The sequence below is a fragment of the Poromitra crassiceps genome (assembly GCF_964638095.1).
Source record: "Poromitra crassiceps genome assembly, chromosome: 19".
NCBI classification, from domain to species: domain Eukaryota; kingdom Metazoa; phylum Chordata; class Actinopteri; order Beryciformes; family Melamphaidae; genus Poromitra; species Poromitra crassiceps.
The window spans coordinates 2,137,876-2,156,534 of NC_139646.1; the positions used below are offsets into that span (position 1 = coordinate 2,137,876).

The 18,659-nt window shown below is 42.9% G+C and overlaps 2 protein-coding genes across 2 annotated transcripts in view; both read left to right on the plus strand.

The window, feature by feature from the left end:
* Positions 1 to 244: 244 nt before the first annotated feature.
* On the plus strand, positions 245 to 7,788 carry LOC310793520 (Fc receptor-like protein 5). Its single transcript, XM_083655320.1, has 10 exons — positions 245 to 328; positions 428 to 454; positions 739 to 1,020; positions 1,881 to 2,177; positions 3,315 to 3,590; positions 4,598 to 4,936; positions 6,054 to 6,164; positions 6,426 to 6,453; positions 6,542 to 6,644; positions 7,625 to 7,788. The coding sequence occupies exons 1-10, from the start codon at positions 289 to 291 to the stop codon at positions 7,643 to 7,645; spliced, it is 1,524 nt and encodes a 507-aa protein (XP_083511446.1). The 5' UTR covers positions 245 to 288; the 3' UTR covers positions 7,646 to 7,788.
* Positions 7,789 to 15,853: 8,065 nt separating this feature from the next.
* Positions 15,854 to 18,659, plus strand: part of syngr2b (synaptogyrin 2b) — a 15,372-nt gene continuing 12,566 nt past the window's right edge. The window contains exon 1 of the mRNA XM_083655705.1: positions 15,854 to 16,136. Within this exon, the coding sequence (XP_083511831.1) occupies positions 16,026 to 16,136 (111 nt within the window). The 5' untranslated portion in view covers positions 15,854 to 16,025. The remainder of the gene's footprint in view (positions 16,137 to 18,659) is intronic.

Genomic DNA, 18,659 nt, shown 5'->3' on the forward strand with positions numbered 1-18,659 from the left:
TGACTTTTTTGTTTTGGTGATATTGTTGTGTTGTAGATTTAAGCCAAACACAGCCTAGTATCTTATCTATCTGTAACACATGTGTAACACCCCTATCCTTTACACACACACTTGATGTGCGCACACACGCATGCATGCACGCACGCACGCACACGCGCACACACACATGCACACACACACACACACACACACACACACACGCACACACAGTGGACTGACAAGAAAGTGACATACACACTCAAAACCTAGCATGAGAAACTATGTCATTGATGAATACGGAGCACTGTTATGAAGGATCTACAGTTATTTCATTTGTTCCCAGTTTTGGGTGAGTTAAAATATTGTTTCACAAACAACATTGCAACTTAATACTTTAACCATTAATTTAATATCAGTCTTATTATACCGTGTTGTTTTCTTTTTTCAGTTTTGGCGAGTTTGGTCGTCAAGATAAGTAAGTTGATCAAAGTAAATGTAAATTGTCAATAAATTCAATGTTTTCTGGCTCAGAAGCTTTCATTATAGTGGTGAAGAGTAAGACTGAGAAGATGGTATAGTTTGACCACACTCTGTTTTACGTGTCAATGAGAACACTTTATACAGAGAGAAAGATATATGTTTATTCTGTATATCTGTATCTACTCTCTATAGAACTTGTTCCAGGACTTCTTCTAGAGCCTGATCACATTATGGGTAAATACCAGTTCTCGAACCAAACAACTGCTTCTCTCCCTCCAGGTGGATCAGTCTCCCTTCGCCCGGTGCTGACGGGTCCGGACAAGGCCTACCTGGGCTCTAAGGTGCAGTTCCAGTGCATAGCGCCTGAGTCCTCTCCACCTGTCAGCTATGTGCTGATGAAGGACGGTAAGGTCCCAGTGGGCACAGGCACCGACCTCGAGGGAGAGCAGGGTACCACCTTCTCCTTCAAGGTGTCTGCATCGTCAGAGGGGCCATACAGCTGCAGGGCCACTGCAGGACCACACACAGGAGGCAGCAACAGCATCAGGCTGCTGGTAGTGAGTGAGTACCAGAGGGAAATGGAGACTTGCATGGGACAAGGTGCATGGGTCCATTCCATGCAATTAACTTAAAGGAACACTCTGCCCATTTTCAACCAGCTTTGTATCATTAGAACATCAGTAGTATATCAGAAAACTGTAAACTGTTTTGAAGTCTGTCATTTAATTTGACAGTTATTGAGTGTTAAATTGTGGACCAGTGACATCACTGGTCCACACTAACTCGAATTAATAACTCATTAACTCAAATCAACCCTCAATAACTGTCAAACTAGATGAATGATGAATAGTTTGACAGTTATTGAGGGTTGATTTGAGTTAATGAGTTATTAATTTGAGTTAGTGTGGACCAGTGATGTCACTGGTCCACACTTTAACACTCAATAACTTTCAAATTAAATGACAGACTTCAAAACAGTTTACAGTTTTCTGATATACTACTAATGTTCTAATGATACAAAGCTGGTTGAAAATGGGCGGAGTGTTCCTTTAAGATTAGCTTTTTTTGTTCATTTCCCCCCATTACAGATTCAAGAATTATTGACCAAAAGCACTGCACATAATCTCAGAGGGGAAGGGGGTAAATTCCTAATTAAATACATAAATAAATAATGAAGTAAGATCATTAAAAAATACCTTACATTAAAACCTTTGCCCCTTTCCCCAGACAACCCCCCCCCCCCCCCCCACTACAAAAAAGAAACAAACAAACACAACTACTACAACAACAACAACAACAACAACAAAAATACAACAAAAATACAGGGCTGCTTCTCTTATTAGAGTGTTAATGATTATGATTTACATACATGGTAACCTCTTCCTCTCATCCCCAACCCTCTGCACTTCCCTCACCTTTAGCCCCTGTGTCAGGAACAAGATTGACCTCTGACCCCTTCCCCCCTGTCGCGTACGAGGGGTCGCGCCTCGTCCTGAGCTGTGACGTCACCAGGGGCTCCCACCTCTCCTACACCTGGTTCTTCAACAAGAGAGAGGTGACGTCTTCGGCCCTGCCCCCGCTACGCCCCGCGGGGAACAAGCTAGTGATGGAGAAGGTGACTTCAGAGCATGCCGGGAACTATTCCTGCATGGCTGGGACCAGCATGAAGAATAACAGCAGGTTTTCCAGCAGTGGGGAGGTCCAGGTGATGGTCAAAGGTAAATCAGTTGAAAAAACAACACTTTAACTACCTTAAAATAAAAGATCAAAGACACACACCTGGCCTAAATAGAGGTTATATATATACACACTGCTTCTGGGGTGGTTAGCACTGTCGCTTCACAGCAAGAAGGTCATGGGTTCAAATCTCCACCCGGTCCTTTCTGTGTGGAGTTTGCATGTTCTCCCCCTATAGTAAAATGTGTAGTGTGTTGTGTGTAGATATAGGATGTAGTAAGACTGTGATGCTGTGTTTGTGTAGTAAAGTGTGTAGTATGTTGTGTGTAGATATAGGATGTAGTATGACTGTGATGCTGTGTTTGTGTAGTAAAATGTGTAGTATGTTGTATGTAGAGTAGATATTGGATGTAGTATCACTGTGATGCTGTGTTTGTGTAGTAAAGTGTGTAGTATTTTGTGTGTAGATAGAGGATGTAGTCTGAGTGTGATGCTGTGTTCGTGTAGTAAAATGTGTAGTATGTTGTGTGTAGATATAGGATGTAGTCTGAGTGTGATGCTGTGTTCGTGTAGTAAAATGTGTAGTACAGTATGTTGTATGTAGAGTAGATAGAGGATGTAGTCTGACTGTGATGCTGTGTTTGTGTAGTATGTTGTGTGTAGGTATGTAGTATGATTGTGATGACGATGCTATGTAAAGTAAGGATGCACGATATAGTGGCAATCATATCGGTATTGGGCGATGTTAGTCGTTTTTTAACATATTAGTATCGGTCCGATGTTGCAATGTTAATATTGGTTATTGGTACAGTATCAGCCAAAATGTCCAATGCAGTAAATATAGGATTTATGGGCTTTTCCAAATGTTTTGGAAATAAAGAAATGTATTACTCTGTCAAATTCAGTGTTTACCTGTGTTTTGCCAGTATGTACAACATTTTATTATGATAGAAATGTGTTTTTATACAGATCATATCGACATCGGAAAACATTGGTTATCGGCCATAACTGCAAAGTTGATATCGGTTATCGGGCAAAATGTTCACATGGGTTCATCCCTAATGTAAAGCCCTTTGAGACATGCTTGTGTGATAAGGGCCTATTACATAACTGATCTGAACTCCTACTTCACATTTAATTCATCTTCCTTCTCTCCACGCCTTCCTCTCCTCCTCCAGTCCACTTTTCAACACCAGGCATCTCGCTCACGTTCTCCAAAGTGGGGGGCAATTACAGCGGTACGGTGACCTGCTCGTCATCGAGTGGGAGTCCTCCAGTCACCTTTGACCTTTTACTAGACGACAATGAAGCAGGCTCTGTCACGGCAACTGAGTCCCTGGTTGCCTCATTTCCTGTTGCTATGTTGTTACCCGGGCGGGACATGGGCGTGGCGCAGTGTCGGGCGAGAAGTGAGGTGCAGCAGCTGATGAGTGCGCCTCTGACTCTGGTAGTGGGTATGATGATGATGATGATGATGATATTACCTCGGGCCTTCTTGCCCTTTCCATCCCTCTTTCATAGCAAAATCTGACATCCCCACATGTGGCTTTAAAGGGACAGTTCACCCCAAAATCCAAAATGCATATTTTTCTTCTTACCTGTAGTGTTATTTATCCATCTACATTGTTTTGGTGTAAGTTGCCGAGTTTCGGAGATATCGACCATAGAGATGTCTGCCTTCTCTCGAATACAACGGGACTGGATGGCACTTGGCTTGTGGTGCTCAAAGCAATTGCTCAAAGTGCCCCAAAAAATACATTTGAAAAACTCAATCTTTCGAGAAATCGTGGACTGGTTACTCAAGTTTAATGTAGGAACTATTTTCTTTTGACTGAACTACACCTGCCAACCGTCTCACCGTGCAGAAAGAAGTGTGCTAATGTTACAGCTAAGCTCATAAGCTAAACGTCATCCAACGCATTCCAGTTCCATTGTATTTAAGAGAAGGCAGACATCGCTATGGCTGAAACTTGACAGCTTACACCAAAACGATCTGGATGGATAAATAGCACTATACAGGTAAGAGGGAAAATCTGTTTGATTTTGGGGGGTGAACGGTTCTTTTAAACTTCATAACAGTCCAGTTCATTGTAATATCCTCATGACACATTTAAAAGTATTTTAAAACAGTGGATAGGTGCATGCAACAAATCTCTAGAGGCAGTTATTTTATAAATAGCAAAGAACATACATTCCCACAGACTGCCTATTAATCAAATTAATTAGATTATTGCAACCAACATCAAGATGATTTCAACTCAACACTTTCCATTGAAAGACAAAGAAAACATCAGAAATGGCCTCGAAAGTTGCTTCCACAAAATAAATTGTAGAAATTGTAGAAGTGGGTATGAGCTGTACAGATATGTGAAGCAAATGTCTCTCTCTCTCTTTCATCTCTTCCTTTCACTTCTTTATCCGCCCCCCCACCCCACCCCACCCCGCCCCCCCATTGTTCCAGTCCCAGTCGGAGGCCGGGCGAAAGTAGAGGTAGAACATCTGTACAGAGCTGATTCCTCCATGTCTGCTGTCAGGCTCCACTGCCAGCTGAGCAGAGGAACTTTCCCTTACTTCACCTGGCTCTTCAACAACTCTCTCCTCCCCACCGAGGCCCATCCAGACGCCCACGTTCGTCCTCTGGTCACGGGCCCTCGCTACGCTTTCGCTGACCAGAGACGGACCCTCATTCTCTCCAGGCTGGGCCCAGAGGAGTCCGGGTATTACCGTTGCCGGGCGAGGGACAGCTATGAGGATTTGGGCCCCTGGGTGGAGAGCGCAGCTGAGCTGGTCCGAGTGACAGGTGAGATGGTCAAGACTGCAGGTGTTACCAAAACCTCCAGACTAGTCTCTGGTATTAAAACAGTGTCATATATATTGTATAATATATTGTATAGTATTCACAACCAAATGTCAAGTTTATACATAATGCACAAGTGTTGTCTCGACTCAATCATGAAGACTGACTTCGACAGCATCATATAGTGCACCCCATGCTGCGCACGCCCCTCATCGTTCAGGGTGTGTAACTAACTCCCTGCTCAAGTGACATCACTGATGACGTCAGAATTGCTCGAGTGACATCACTGGTGACGTCACAACTGCCCCTTTCTCCTGGTAGTATAGAGCCCATGTCACTACGTCATTACTCACATTTGTGCCGGCATCCTCAGCTGCTGTTCGTCATCACTGGAGCAGTTGTATCCCCTGATCACCACCAAGTCATGGCTCCTGTAGAAATCCCTGTGGGGGGGATTATCTATCTATCCTATACGCCACTGATGCCCCCCTCCCCTCTCATCTCAAGAGGAGCGTCATCATATCATGGAGTCATATGCCACACTTAAACTGTTTATTTGTTCAATAAAGTCTATTAATCCTTCCTACGAGTCTCTCATGATTGAAATAAATGCAGAGTGATTTGTATCTGTAAATCTGTATCTGAAACAGTATGACAAAACTGTGTCAAAAAATCCACACACAGGTGGAGATTCACAAATATATTTCCATTTAAAAATGCTAAGTTGACATGCAAATGATATACGGGTGGTAAATTAGAGGTACAGATACAGATGTACAGATACAAATCACTCTGCATTTATTTGTGCATTGTGAGTTATGTAACTACTTTGTTTGTGAATACTTATGAGACTGTTTTAATATCATAATCGTCTAAAGCATGTGATAGATACCCTGCCAGAAATGCCCCCCTCCCCTTATCTGGGGTTTGTGCACTCTTTACCACATAATACTTTCTACTTTCGATCAGACAGGATCCTTAACTGCATTACCTGAGCAACTGCCAACATCTTCCACTGCAACACCGCCAAGTAAAAAACACATATATACAGTATATATTGACTTATATACTGCAAACACTGTATATACAGCTTCATTGGCCTGTCCATTCTCTCCCCCAGATGTTTCCTTCACCACCATCGAGCTTATCACCATAACATTATGCTGCTTCGTGTTTCTGGTCCTGATCGGCGCTGTGGCCTGTGTGACCAAGATGTTTGACCGCAAGCAAGGTATGTGTGTGTGTGTGTGTGTGTGTGTGTGTGTGTGTGTATGTGTGAGTGTGCCTGTGTGTGTGTGTGTGTGTGTGTGTGTGTGTGTGTGTGTGTGTGTGTGTGTGTGTGTGTGTGTGTGTGTGTGTGAGTGTGCCTGTGTGTGTGTGTGTACACGTGCGTGTTAGTAAGAGACTGATCAAAATTGATAACTGATTTTAAAAAAGTGATTTCTTCCTCTTTTCCTCTCCTGCGCCCCCTCCCTTTTCCTTTCTTTCGCAGCTAATGTTCGCACTAACGCAACGACAAAGTAAGCTTTATTTGCTTGGACCTCTAAAGTGTTATTTCCGTAATTCAAATGATCCAGTCATACAAATGTCTGTACCGTCCCATCCCAGTTCAGGTGCACTTCCTCTGTCCACAACCACTTCCCAGTCTGAAGGCCGGCAGATGGACACATCTGACATAGACAGTGATGTCGACAGTGATCTCCAGAATCAGGTATAGACGGTTTTAACTGGACAATATAAATTAAATTATAATTTATATTGTCTATATTTATATTTATATAATTATAATTATAATTAATAAATTAAATTTCCCCCAGCTTAGTCCTGCTGCATTGTTTGCTAGTACAATAACTGACAGGAAATAAGCTAGGTTTCAAACTGTTCCCTAGCAACACATTTCCGCTAAAACAGTCTATAAAATCCTACCTACTTGTATCACTACACCTGACATTCCAGTGGCTCACCTGGTTGAGCGCGTACCACAAAGTCTCCATCGCAGCTACCAACCCGGGTTCAAACCCATGTGGGCATGTGGCAAAAGACCCATGGTATTTTGCCACATGTCATCCCCTCTCTCTCTCTCTCTCATTCTCTCTCTCTCTCTCTCTCTCTCTCTCTCTCTCTCTCTCTCTCTCTCCCCACCTTTGCTATCTGCCTACTGTCCTATCAAATAAAGGCAAAATACCCCCCCCAAATAATAATAATAATAATAATAATAATAATAATAATAATAATAAAAATATCAATACACAACACTGCATGTATACACAATTATTTAGCATCAACTTCTTATGAATTGAAAATAAAATGGAAAAATGTATTGTTGACATGCACTTATTGATATTTTACATTGCAATGTCAGTGGCTAAGCATGACCCCAGGGTGATAACATGATTTATTAAGCAGTTTTCAATATAAGCTACACAGTAAAAGTGAAACGGAAAAATACAGTAAAACTGTAAAAAAAAAAAAAAAAAAAATGTAAACGATTGTTTTTGTATTCACCTCCTTATAACCCCAAATTCGACACATTGTGCAGAAAGTAAACAAAATGAAGTGTTCCTTATCATTTTGATAATATCTGAAAAAAACCATAATGCCTCCAGTCTGGCTATCATCACCGGTGGAGGCATAACAAACTGAACTACTTTAACCAAGACATGATGAGCGTTCTCCCTCTCTCTGTTTCAGACCATGGAGATCACAATATGACAATATGACACATGACCACTCGACTGCACTGTGTCATCTCTGATCAGACAGATCACTTCCTCCTGCAGCGATCCACTTTCTCCTCTCAAATCAGCCATCTTTGTTGTGCTATCAGCATTGCAATGCTCACTTTGCCACAACTGCTACTTGCTTACAAACACATTGGTGGAGCCATCAGTTGAAAATAGTGGGAGATTCGCTTTTACAGCAAAACTACACTGTCAGAAGAAAACTACTGTATTCAGCCACCTTTTGTGCAAATAAAAATCTATTTTAACTGTCGTTTGTTTGGATTCATTATAGCAATGATACTAGGCTAATTGATGCCTGATTACAGCTTCTTTCCCAGTTCCCATTGTAATCCAATAGACCCTTTTCAAGCAAAACACTAATGAGGGTTTCAAAATTCCAATCGTGGAAGTTGGAAACCCTCATTAGTGTTTTGCTTGCACCTGTGTTTACCCTGCCTTTTCGATACAAAATGGCCCCTGTGAGAAGGGTCTACACTACAGGTTTCTTTATCCCAATATAATTCAAAATATAAAATAACATCAAAATTGTAAAGTCATGAGAGAGGGAGGGAGGGTAATGATAGGGAGGTGTAGCGTAATAGCCTATCTATCTCTTTGCACATGTTCCAAAGTGTGTGCGTGTGCGTGTGCGTGTGCGTGTGCGTGTGCCTGCGTGCGTGCGTGTGTGTGTGTGTGTGTGTGTGTGCGTGCGTGCGTGCGTGCGTGTGTGTGTGTGTGTGTGCGTTTGTAATCTATGTTCCTTTTACCCGCAGTACTTCAACCCTCCATTCAAAACTGTCAAACCTCCTCACCACTGCCATTACACACTTTAGCATAATCAAAACTACATTACACACTTTAGCATAATCAAAACTACATATCATTACACACTTTAGCATAATCAAAACTACATATCGAATCTCGTCAAGACTCTTTCATCACTTGGAGGCCTCCAGCATGTCTGTTTTTGTGGTCATGTTTGGTAAGATACCCAACACAAATATTACAGTATTTGTTTCACAATTTCAAACTTTTTTAATTATTTCTCTTTTCCCTCTCTCTAGTGTTGTGTTACTGCAGCAAGGAAAGCAGTAAGTCAATTATGTTTGCTTGTGTGTGTGTGTGTGTGTGTGTGTGTGTGTGTGTGTGTGTGTGTGTGTGTGTGTGTGTGTGTGTGTGTGTGTGTGGATCAGTCACTATAAATGTGTACCCTGCATACTATATCTGTTGAGTGAGTGTATTTTTTGTAGGCACCTCAGTTCTAGGACGGCCGGTGCTGTCGGGCCCTACGGCAGTTAAACTTGGCAAAATTATGGAATTTTCCTGTAAGGTGCAGGTCTTCCCAGAGGGGGAAGACATCCGTGTGCAGTTCAAGCTGTTCAAGTGGGTGTTAAATCACATTAAAACGAAGACCTGGACTAAAATGTGTAGATCAAATGTCTGTTAGTTCAATTCACCTCCTTGAACCAAATAATGTTTCATCCCTCTAATGATCATCTTAGGGAGGGTGACCGCACCAAGACTTTGGCCGAAAATCCTTCCATGAATGGGGAGAATGTAAGTTTCCCCATGGTTGCCAGGTCTTTCCATGACGGCTACCTGGAGTGCCAAGCCAGAGTGCAGAACAACTCTCTCATACAGCCCACCATCAGCGACAGACACTACCTTCAAGTGATTGGTGAGTGTCTGTATTACCAGCATACCTGTAGGCTTCATCTATTGCAGCAAAATCACTCACTGTGGGCAAATACCTTGTTAAAGGTCCAGTGAAATGAGACTCACATTTCCCAATCTCTTGGTATTGTTTTAACGGAGGGAAAGTTGATATACTTACCCAAAATCTTGTAACTGTCAGTATTGTAGAAAATTGGCCAAGATATTTGAGAAACTCTCCCAATTTAATTATCCAATCTACCTCCTGCATGGTGCATCTAGATTTTAATGAATGTTCTAATTGCTGCATTTGCCAAATCACCACATGTCCATTATGAATTGTTGAAGTTGAAGCAAATCTGCTCACTGGAATTTGATTAAGTTGAGAAAAGGAGCGGTAACAACAAATTCTGAGTTAAGTGACACTAATGCAAGTCAAGTCAAGTCAAGTCAAGTTTATTTATATAGCCCTAATTCACAAGCATGTCTCAGAGGGCTTCACAGAAAATATGTCTAGCTAGTTCTAGCTGACACAACAGTAGCAAATTACAGAATAAAGATAACATTTTGAACAACTAATATAGAAAATATAGAAATGAAGGATAGAGCAGAGGAGAGAGCAGGAGAAGGGAGGAGAGCAGGGGGAATGTGAGAGAGTGATGGGCTGGGGGGAGGGAATGGGAAATGTTGGAGGGTATAGGAGGTGGGGAAGGAGCAAGAGGAGAGAGCAGGAGAGGGGAAGGGGGGGTGTGGGGGAGAAGGGAGCAGGGAGCAGGGGGAGGGAGGAGGTGGGGAGAGAATGGGAAATGTGGGAGAGGAGAGAGCGTATGGAAGAGAATGGGAGTATAGAGAGAGTATGGGAGACAATATGGAGAGAACAGGGAAAGGAGGGCTAGCTGACACAACAGTAACAAATTACAGTAGTAATAATAACACATCGAACAATTATATGATAGAGAAATATAGACACACATTTTGCAAACGGACATATGTCGATTTCTTAGCAACCAAACTATGCTTAATTTAATTGGCTGCAGGCCTTTAGTAGTGAGTCCCTTTGCCAAATAAACACATGTTCACATATAGAGCTTATGGGTGCCTCGCTTTAGGGTAGAATGGGTGCCATGCTTTAAATAGTGGTGGAATAGTGGGAGGGGATAGAATGGGTGCCATGCTTTGGAGTAGAATGTGTACTATGCTTTAGAGTAGTGGGGGAAGAGCAAACTTGACTAATTTGATGTTGCTTAGCATGTTGACATGGGCCACGCCTCTTCAACACATGGAGAATTGGCTGAGCTTAGAGAAAATTACAGATTCAGATTCAGTTAAGCACCAAAAACAAGAACGCAAGTACAGAAAGTACTGTATTCATAGTATTCCCATGATGTCACAAGCATTTTCCTACCAATATGGTGCTACAATACACATTGGCTGGTTGTGTCACTTGATTGTAATTACCTGTTAATTGATTACAATCACCTGCTATTTTCCTACCAAGATGGCCGTGTGGTGATGTAACAGAATACTATCTATAGACGGAATAAGACTGTGACGTCATTCTGTGGTGCCTGCCCTGCAGAGCCTGTGAACGGGGCAGAGGTTGTTGTCCAATCAGGTCCGGTGGCGTTCCATGGAGGGAAGACCCTGGAGCTGTGGTGCAATGTGACCGCTGGAACTCACGTCTCCTACAGCTGGCTGGTGAACGGCCAGCCTTTCTCTCCATCTCCATCTCCTCTCCGCTACGCCACACAGAATCAACTCTTCATCAACAGGTCAGTGGAATCAACTCTTCATCTACAGGTCAGTGGAATCAACTCTTCATCTACAGGTCAGTGGAATCAAGTCTTCATCTACAGGTCAGTGGAATCAACTCTTCATCTACAGGTCAGTGGAATCAACTCTTCATCAACAGGTCAGTGGAATCAACTCTTCATCTACAGGTCAGTGGAATCAACTCTTCATCTACAGGTCAGTGGAATCAACTCTTCATCTACAGGTCAGTGGAATCAACTCTTCATCTACAGGTCAGTGGAATCAACTCTTCATCTACAGGTCAGTGGAATCAACTCTTCATCTACAGGTCAGTGGAATCAACTCTTCATCTACAGGTCAGTGGAACCTGATTTACTTGGCTGCTTTTGTGTTGTTGATAATGTAATATGTCAACAGCAAATGCCTGCTAAGTGTTTCTTTGGTCACACCAGATTAGGAAAAACTCCTGTGTCCTGTGTCATCCCCCCCGATACAGTATACAAGTCCAAGAATGTAACTGTCTGAGAAACGTTCCACCTGTGACAGTTAATTATTTCATCAATATCTGAAAGATTATAGTTATGTTACTGAAAAACAAGTTGTCTCACCCTTAGGACCACCCCTCAAGACAGTGGGTCCTACATGTGTGTGGCTACCAACCAATTGAGTGTGACAGACGTCTTCACCTCCAACAGCTCCCAACTTCTGATCACAGTCAAAGGTAAGCTGTGGTGTCTATTGAACACACTGTCAAAAGAACATTTCAGATAGCGTGGTGGATTTTGAAGAAAGGTCAATGAAATAACGCCATCGTGTATCCTGTTCACTGTGTTTCTCCTCAGAGTCGGTGTCAAATCCTGATATCTCCTTCACTGTGTCAAAGGAGGACACCCAGTATTATGCCTTGGTCACCTGTCAGTCAACAAGGGGGACTCCGCCCATCACATTTTCGCTCTACAACAGGACAGAATTTGTTACCAATGAGACGGTGGAGGAGCAAAACACCACATTCAAGATCCCAATGGTTTTGGGCCGGCACCTGGGTTCGCTCCAGTGCCAGGCAGATAACGGAGACCAGATTGCGTACAGTCCAAAGATTCCCTTAGAAGTTGGTATGTATGTGCATGGGGTGTGAGTCTGTAGACTATTCGTTATATTCCTTCTCTGACTGTCCATCTGTGTCTGTCTTCAATGGGTGCTTCCACAATGTCCCCTACAGTGCCGGTTGGCGGGCCTGTGACGATGCATTACGACTATGACGTTGGAGAAAACTTTGCTGTGATCGGCCTGAGGTTCTGCTGCAAGGCAGCAAAGGGATCACATCTGCGGTACCAGTGGTTCCTCAACAAAACCCTTCTAGCGGGCCAGGGATCCTTCTACCGGGTGGACCACCAGCCTCCGGACCAGTCCATACTCCTCGTAGCTGTAGGGAGGACTAGCGCTGGGACGTACCACTGTGAAGTGTCAGACAGCTTTGACAAAACCACTGTGATAAGGAGTGAGAAGCGTTACTTCGATAAAGAAGGTACTGCTGATCTGTTACCAACTGTTTTTATGGTACAAATATTTGTGACATGATTGTGTTTGTTTTCATCTCTTACCCCTCCTCCTCCTCCTCTTCATCCTCCTCCTCCTCCTCTTCCTCCTCCTCCAGTGCTGAATCATCTCCCCATCTCAGTGGTAGCGGTTGTCTTTGGCTGTTTCATCTTCCTGGTTTCCATGGTGTCCATTTGTTGTTGTATCGGAGTGGTGTTCAGTGAGTTCATAACTTCTCAATGACTTGGTAGTAGCATAGGTACATACCAGCTCTGTGGAGGGGTACAAGAGGAAAGAAATATTTTGTTGTTCTACAATTCCTCCCTCTTTTATCTGCTGTTTTATCTGGTATATCTCCCTCCTTTGCTATTCACTGAGTCTCATTTCTATGTGAATTACAACCTTGTTGTCTCTTCTTTCAGGGCAAAGGCAATATGGAGAGAAGTCCCTGTAAGTGGTTTGTCAAATTCAATGTGATACTTAGGGTGCCTCTAATCTCACCACACTATATTGCGCGGCACGGCGCACAATTGCCCAACTGTACCTGTGTGAAGCAGTTGAGCAAGTTGTGCGCCGCCGCGGAAACTGCCGCCCAATTATATTAGTACGATTTTACACTATGGGAAAGTAAAAATCTTACTGATTGAACCTTTAACAAATCTCAGTCAATTGCTGTGTTTTCCTTGCTCCTAACCAGCTGATATATGACTCCGGTAACACTTTATAATAACGTTCAGTCGTAAGTCATTTATAAGCCTTTAGTTAATGATGAACTAAACATTTACGAAACATGAATATACATTTGTAGATGATTAATACATATGTGTTAACATATACAAATGTGATGTCATCTATAAACTTTTAGTAAATGAAGTTTTCCTCGCCTGTTATAAATGATGTGTAAATAATTTACAATTAATTTACAAGGCTTTCTGCATCCCCTAATCTAAAGTGTAAACCATTCATCACACATAAATGTGTTACATACAAGGGGGTAGCTCTGTTTGTCAAAATTGAAGCCAATGTGGAAGTGTCCTCTTTGCCTGCAGGGGGCGACCAATTTGTTTGTGGACTTCTGTTTTGAAGCCTCAAGTATGGCCTCAGTAAACACTTTCCTAATGTGTTTATGGTCTCAATCGCTAGTTTCAGACTATGTTGTAGTTGCAGACTATGTTTTGGGAGCGTGATTGACAGGTCGCTTGTCCACTGATCACACAGCTCGCCAATCACGGACCAATAGCAGGCCGTGCTCTGTGGGAAACCCCTGGACTTGTGTCGAGATCCAAGATGGCAATGGCCAAAATGTCATACGTGAGGCGTCAAAAAACACAAGTCCACACACCAATGGATCGCCCCCTGCAGGCCATTCGAAATAATGCAGGTTTAAGTGCACTTCTGTATTGGCTTCAATTTTGACAGAGCTACCCCTTGTATGTAACACATGTATGTGTGATGAATGGTTTACACTTTAGATTAGGGGATGCAGAAAGCCTTGTAAATTAATTGTAAATGATTTGCACATCATTTATAACAGGTGAGGAACACTTCATTTACTAAAAGTTTATACAAAGTTCATCATTAATTAAAGGCTTATAAATTACTTACGACTGAACCTTATTATAAAGTGTTACCATGACGCCTTGTTCTCTGCTCTCTCAGGTGGGACCTGCAGATGGAAAGTGTGGTCGTCGCTTATGAGGACAAGCTGGTGGGTCAATGCTCCTATCACCATCATTCAAGCCCATGGCTATTCACGTCATCCTTACTGCTACATTTCTGTAGGCCTACAAGTTCACACGTCATCCTTACTGCTACATTTCTGTAGGCCTACAAGTTCACAGCTACATTTCTGTAGGCCTACAAGTTCACAAGTATTGTATCTTATTCTATTATCATCATTATACTTGACCAGAACAGTCTTGTCTACCATGATCTTTCATTCTCTTAGGATTCGGAAGAGTACAGAGAGGAAGCTGATGTGGTGAATGCAGCCAGAATAGATGAATCTGATCAGGTAGGTCAATGGGTAAATGAATGAATGAATGAATGAATGAATGAATGAATCAAGTAAGCCAGCAAGCAGTCAAACTGAGTCTCTCTGTCACTCCTTCTGACTTGTATCCACAGGAGCCTGAAGCCTCCACAGACGAGTGGCTGCAGATTGTGGAGGAGAAGAAGACACTGGAAGATGAACCAGTCGAGGAGCCTTGAAGGGTCGACTCGCCCTGTCCGCTCGATTAAAACAGACTTGTGGATTAATTTTTTTTAAGGAATAAGAGATAACTGTTTATGATGCTCTGTGCTGTTTGAGCCGTTTTAATTATTTGAATTTGAAGAGCTTTGTTTCAAATGTCAGGAGATATAAATAAATACACATATTTTCTCTCCTGTATTTATGGATTAAGAACAGGTGAAAAAAGTTTTGCAGGGAGTGTGTGTGTGTGTGTGTGCGTGGATGGGAGAGGGGTAATTTTTCTTAACCTTGTGAGACAGCTGGATTCGCACAAGATCATGAGATCACATGTCAATGACCAATCTATTGGTTTGCCAATCAGCGTCCTATGAGGCAGCTACGGGCCAGCCAGCGAGAGCGAGCCCACCCGCCGTTTTTTTTTTTTTTTTTTTTTTTTTTACGGTTTCCCGAGCGACTAGTTATTCCCAGATTAGTAGGCTATTGTGAAAACAAACCTGGCAGCGTCAGGTTACATTTTTCTAGGACGCGCTCCTGTTTTCTTCCAATCTTTAGAACATATGGGGTGTTGGTGCCCTCTTGTGGCCGAAATGAGTATTACAACATCAAACACTGAAAAATGAGCGTGGCAAAAAGAAGAAAATCTCCTGTGCTCTGTGGTTGAAATAGGCTAATAATAATAAATTGTATCAATGTGTCAGTATAGGCCTTCTTCTCAAATGTAGGCTTAGCATGTACGACAAAAGTAAAATAAATAGCCTACTATCTTATTTTTAGTTGTAATACTACAGTGTAGCCAATAAGCCCTTTTAAAGTATTTGCTTTAAATTGATCATCTAATGATGACTGGAGAAATATTGCCATGACGAATTTCAGGAAACAATCTCCCAAAATGGATGAAAATCAAACTATATATAATCTATTTTTTAAATAGCCTGGCCCTACAGTAATTTCCCCTATGCAAACCGCAAGCAAGCAGCAAACCGGATTGCACGCAGCTCAGCTCCGCCTACCTGACGCGCCCCAGCAGAGGTCGGAGCGTCGCTGCCTCCAGAGTAATCGTCTGTCTCGCACGGGTGGAGGTGGATCTCTCTTGTCTTCGTCCAGCAAACTATAGCAAAGCGAAAGGTGGTTGTGGTTCTACTTGGTCGTATCTAGTCGGGTCGGGTCAAGTAGCAGTCCGGACTGGAGAGCGCTGCTGGTCGCCGTGCAGACAGACAGGAGGACAGAACAAGACATGGAGGAGACGGGCGGTGCAAGTGCGTACGGGGCTTCGCTCGCAGGAGGAGGCTTCGACTTCCACAAGTTTATCCGACAACCACAAACCATCGTGCGGGTCCTCAGCTGGGTGAGTCAGTGACTGTGGAAGCTGGATCAAAGAGTTGAACGTTATAATTGTTTAACAGCGCCGCCGGTATAGCACACAGCGGTCAAAGGTTAAAAAGACGTGCCCATGGTGTGAACAGGTGGCGGCGTGGTCCTGGTAGTAGTGGCCCCTCCAGGTGTTAAAGGATCTAGCTACTATTGAATTTGCTGCTGCTAGAGGCTTATTATAAATATCATAGTCTACTAAACAGCAGGCCACTGAAGCCTGGGCCCGGGGCGTCATGTTGCATGCAGCTGGTGACTGACAGCAGCTCGGTGACAGCACAGCTCAACACTGCTGTTGTAGAGGAAGGAAAAACAAACTGCAAAAACAAACCACTGAATCTCCAACTAAATACAGGCTATAAATCTGTCTAGTATTATATTAGTCATATATCAGTCTATTCCTCACACAATGTGGTAGCTGTGTTGGGTTCAGCAGGAGTCATCATAACAATAGAATAATAGACAATTATATTGTTTTAATGTCCCTTATTCGGTGTAAAAACCAGTTTCTGCCATTTTCTTTTTCACCCCCTTTTTAATGGATAGAGAAACCTGGAAGGTTATCATCTTTTATTAGAGCGATATTTACACGCAGAAGCATGTATTTGTATATGCACACAGATAGAGGGGAATTCATAACATGGAAAGTTTTGGAAAGGCCTTATGCGGTGCTGCTCACCTGTTGCTAGGCAAATATTGAGGAACAAGGATTTGTTTTTGTGGTTTGGAAACTCCAACATGAATGTCAGTACAGTAACCCTTATCATGAGGTGACGGCTCGGGAGAGATTTCGGGTTTGGTTTGGTCTCACGCTGCTGACCATCTCACCAATAACATGAGCATGGATGTGAGGATTCAGATTTGTTTTTTCATGGTTTTAACATTGGTCATTGGAGATCTTGGTGAAATCCTGAAATGTCAAAAAGGCCTGAATGTTGGATTACCTCACTTGGTTCATGGAGTCTAAACTGATGTGTGCAGATGCAGATATCTAGGAATCCCATAGACTGCCATGGAGCGAGCAAACAGCTCAGTATAAACCTGGCTGAACCTGGTTAGTGTAGTGTTGTTAAACCTGGGCTGGACCTGGTTAGTGTAGTGTTGTTAAACCTGGGCTGGACCTGGTTAGTGTAGTGTTGTTAAACCTGGGCTGAACCTGGTTAGTGTAGTGTTGTTAAACCTGGGCTGGACCTGGTTAGTTAGTGTAGTGTTGTTAAACCTGGGCTGGACCTGGTTAGTGTAGTGTTGTTAAACCTGGCTGAACCTGGTTAGTGTAGTGTTGTTAAACCTGACTGAACCTGGTTAGTGTAGTGTTGTTAAACCTGGGCTGGACCTGGTTAGTGTAGTGTTGTTAAACCTGGGCTGGACCTGGTTAGTGTAGTGTTGTTAAACCTGGGCTGGACCTGGTTAGTGTAGTGGTGTTAAACCTGGCTGAACCTGGTTAGTGTAGTGTTGTTAAACCTGGCTGAACCTGGTTAGTGTAGTGTTGTTAAACCTGACTGAACCTGGTTAGTGTAGTGTTGTTAAACCTGGCTGAACCTGGTTAGTGTAGTGTTGTTAAACCTGGGCTGGACCTGGTTAGTGTAGTGTTGTTAAACCTGGCTGAACCTGGTTAGTGTAGTGTTGTTAAACCTGACTGAACCTGGTTAGTGTAGTGTTGTTAAACCTGGGCTGGACCTGGTTAGTGTAGTGTTGTTAAACCTGGCTGAACCTGGTTAGTGTAGTGTTGTTAAACCTGACTGAACCTGGTTAGTGTAGTGTTGTTAAACCTGGGCTGGACCTGGTTAGTGTAGTGTTGTTAAACCTGGGCTGGACCTGGTTAGTGTAGTGTTGTTAAACCTGGGCTGGACCTGGTTAGTGTAGTGTTGTTAAACCTGGGCTGGACCTGGTTAGTGTAGTGTTGTTAAACCTGGGCTGGACCTGGTTAGTGTAGTGTTGTTAAACCTGGGCTGGACCTGGTTAGTGTAGTGTTGTTAAACCTGGGCTGGACCTGTAGCAGTCCTGTAGATACATGTTGTGTGGCAGATGAGGATTAAGGACAGAATGGGCCCTTGGATGCCAGAACCTGCAGCGGTGTCAAACTCATTTTAGTCCACGCCGGGTCACATGCGACCCAATTTGGTGTCAAGTGGGCCAGACAATGAAAATCAATAATCAATAATAACCTATAAATGAAAAAAAAGAAAAAAAAAGAAAGAAATCCGTTTATCTTAGTGTAAATAATTACAGATACAACCCTACAATATGTAGGGTTGTATCTCAGATACCATCAAGCACATTATCTACTGTCTGTCTGTACTGTGCATTACAATCAGGGGTGTAGTCCAATGGTGTAGTCGAGGGTAAATGCAATTTGCCCACCCCTTTGAAATGAGGCAGATAATTTACTCAGCTATTTTCAGATCAACTGTATCAATCAATGAGGGCAAACAGTAGTTTACCCACCTCTGTATTTATCACTACACCCCTGATTACAACTGATGGCAACTGTGCAATTCTC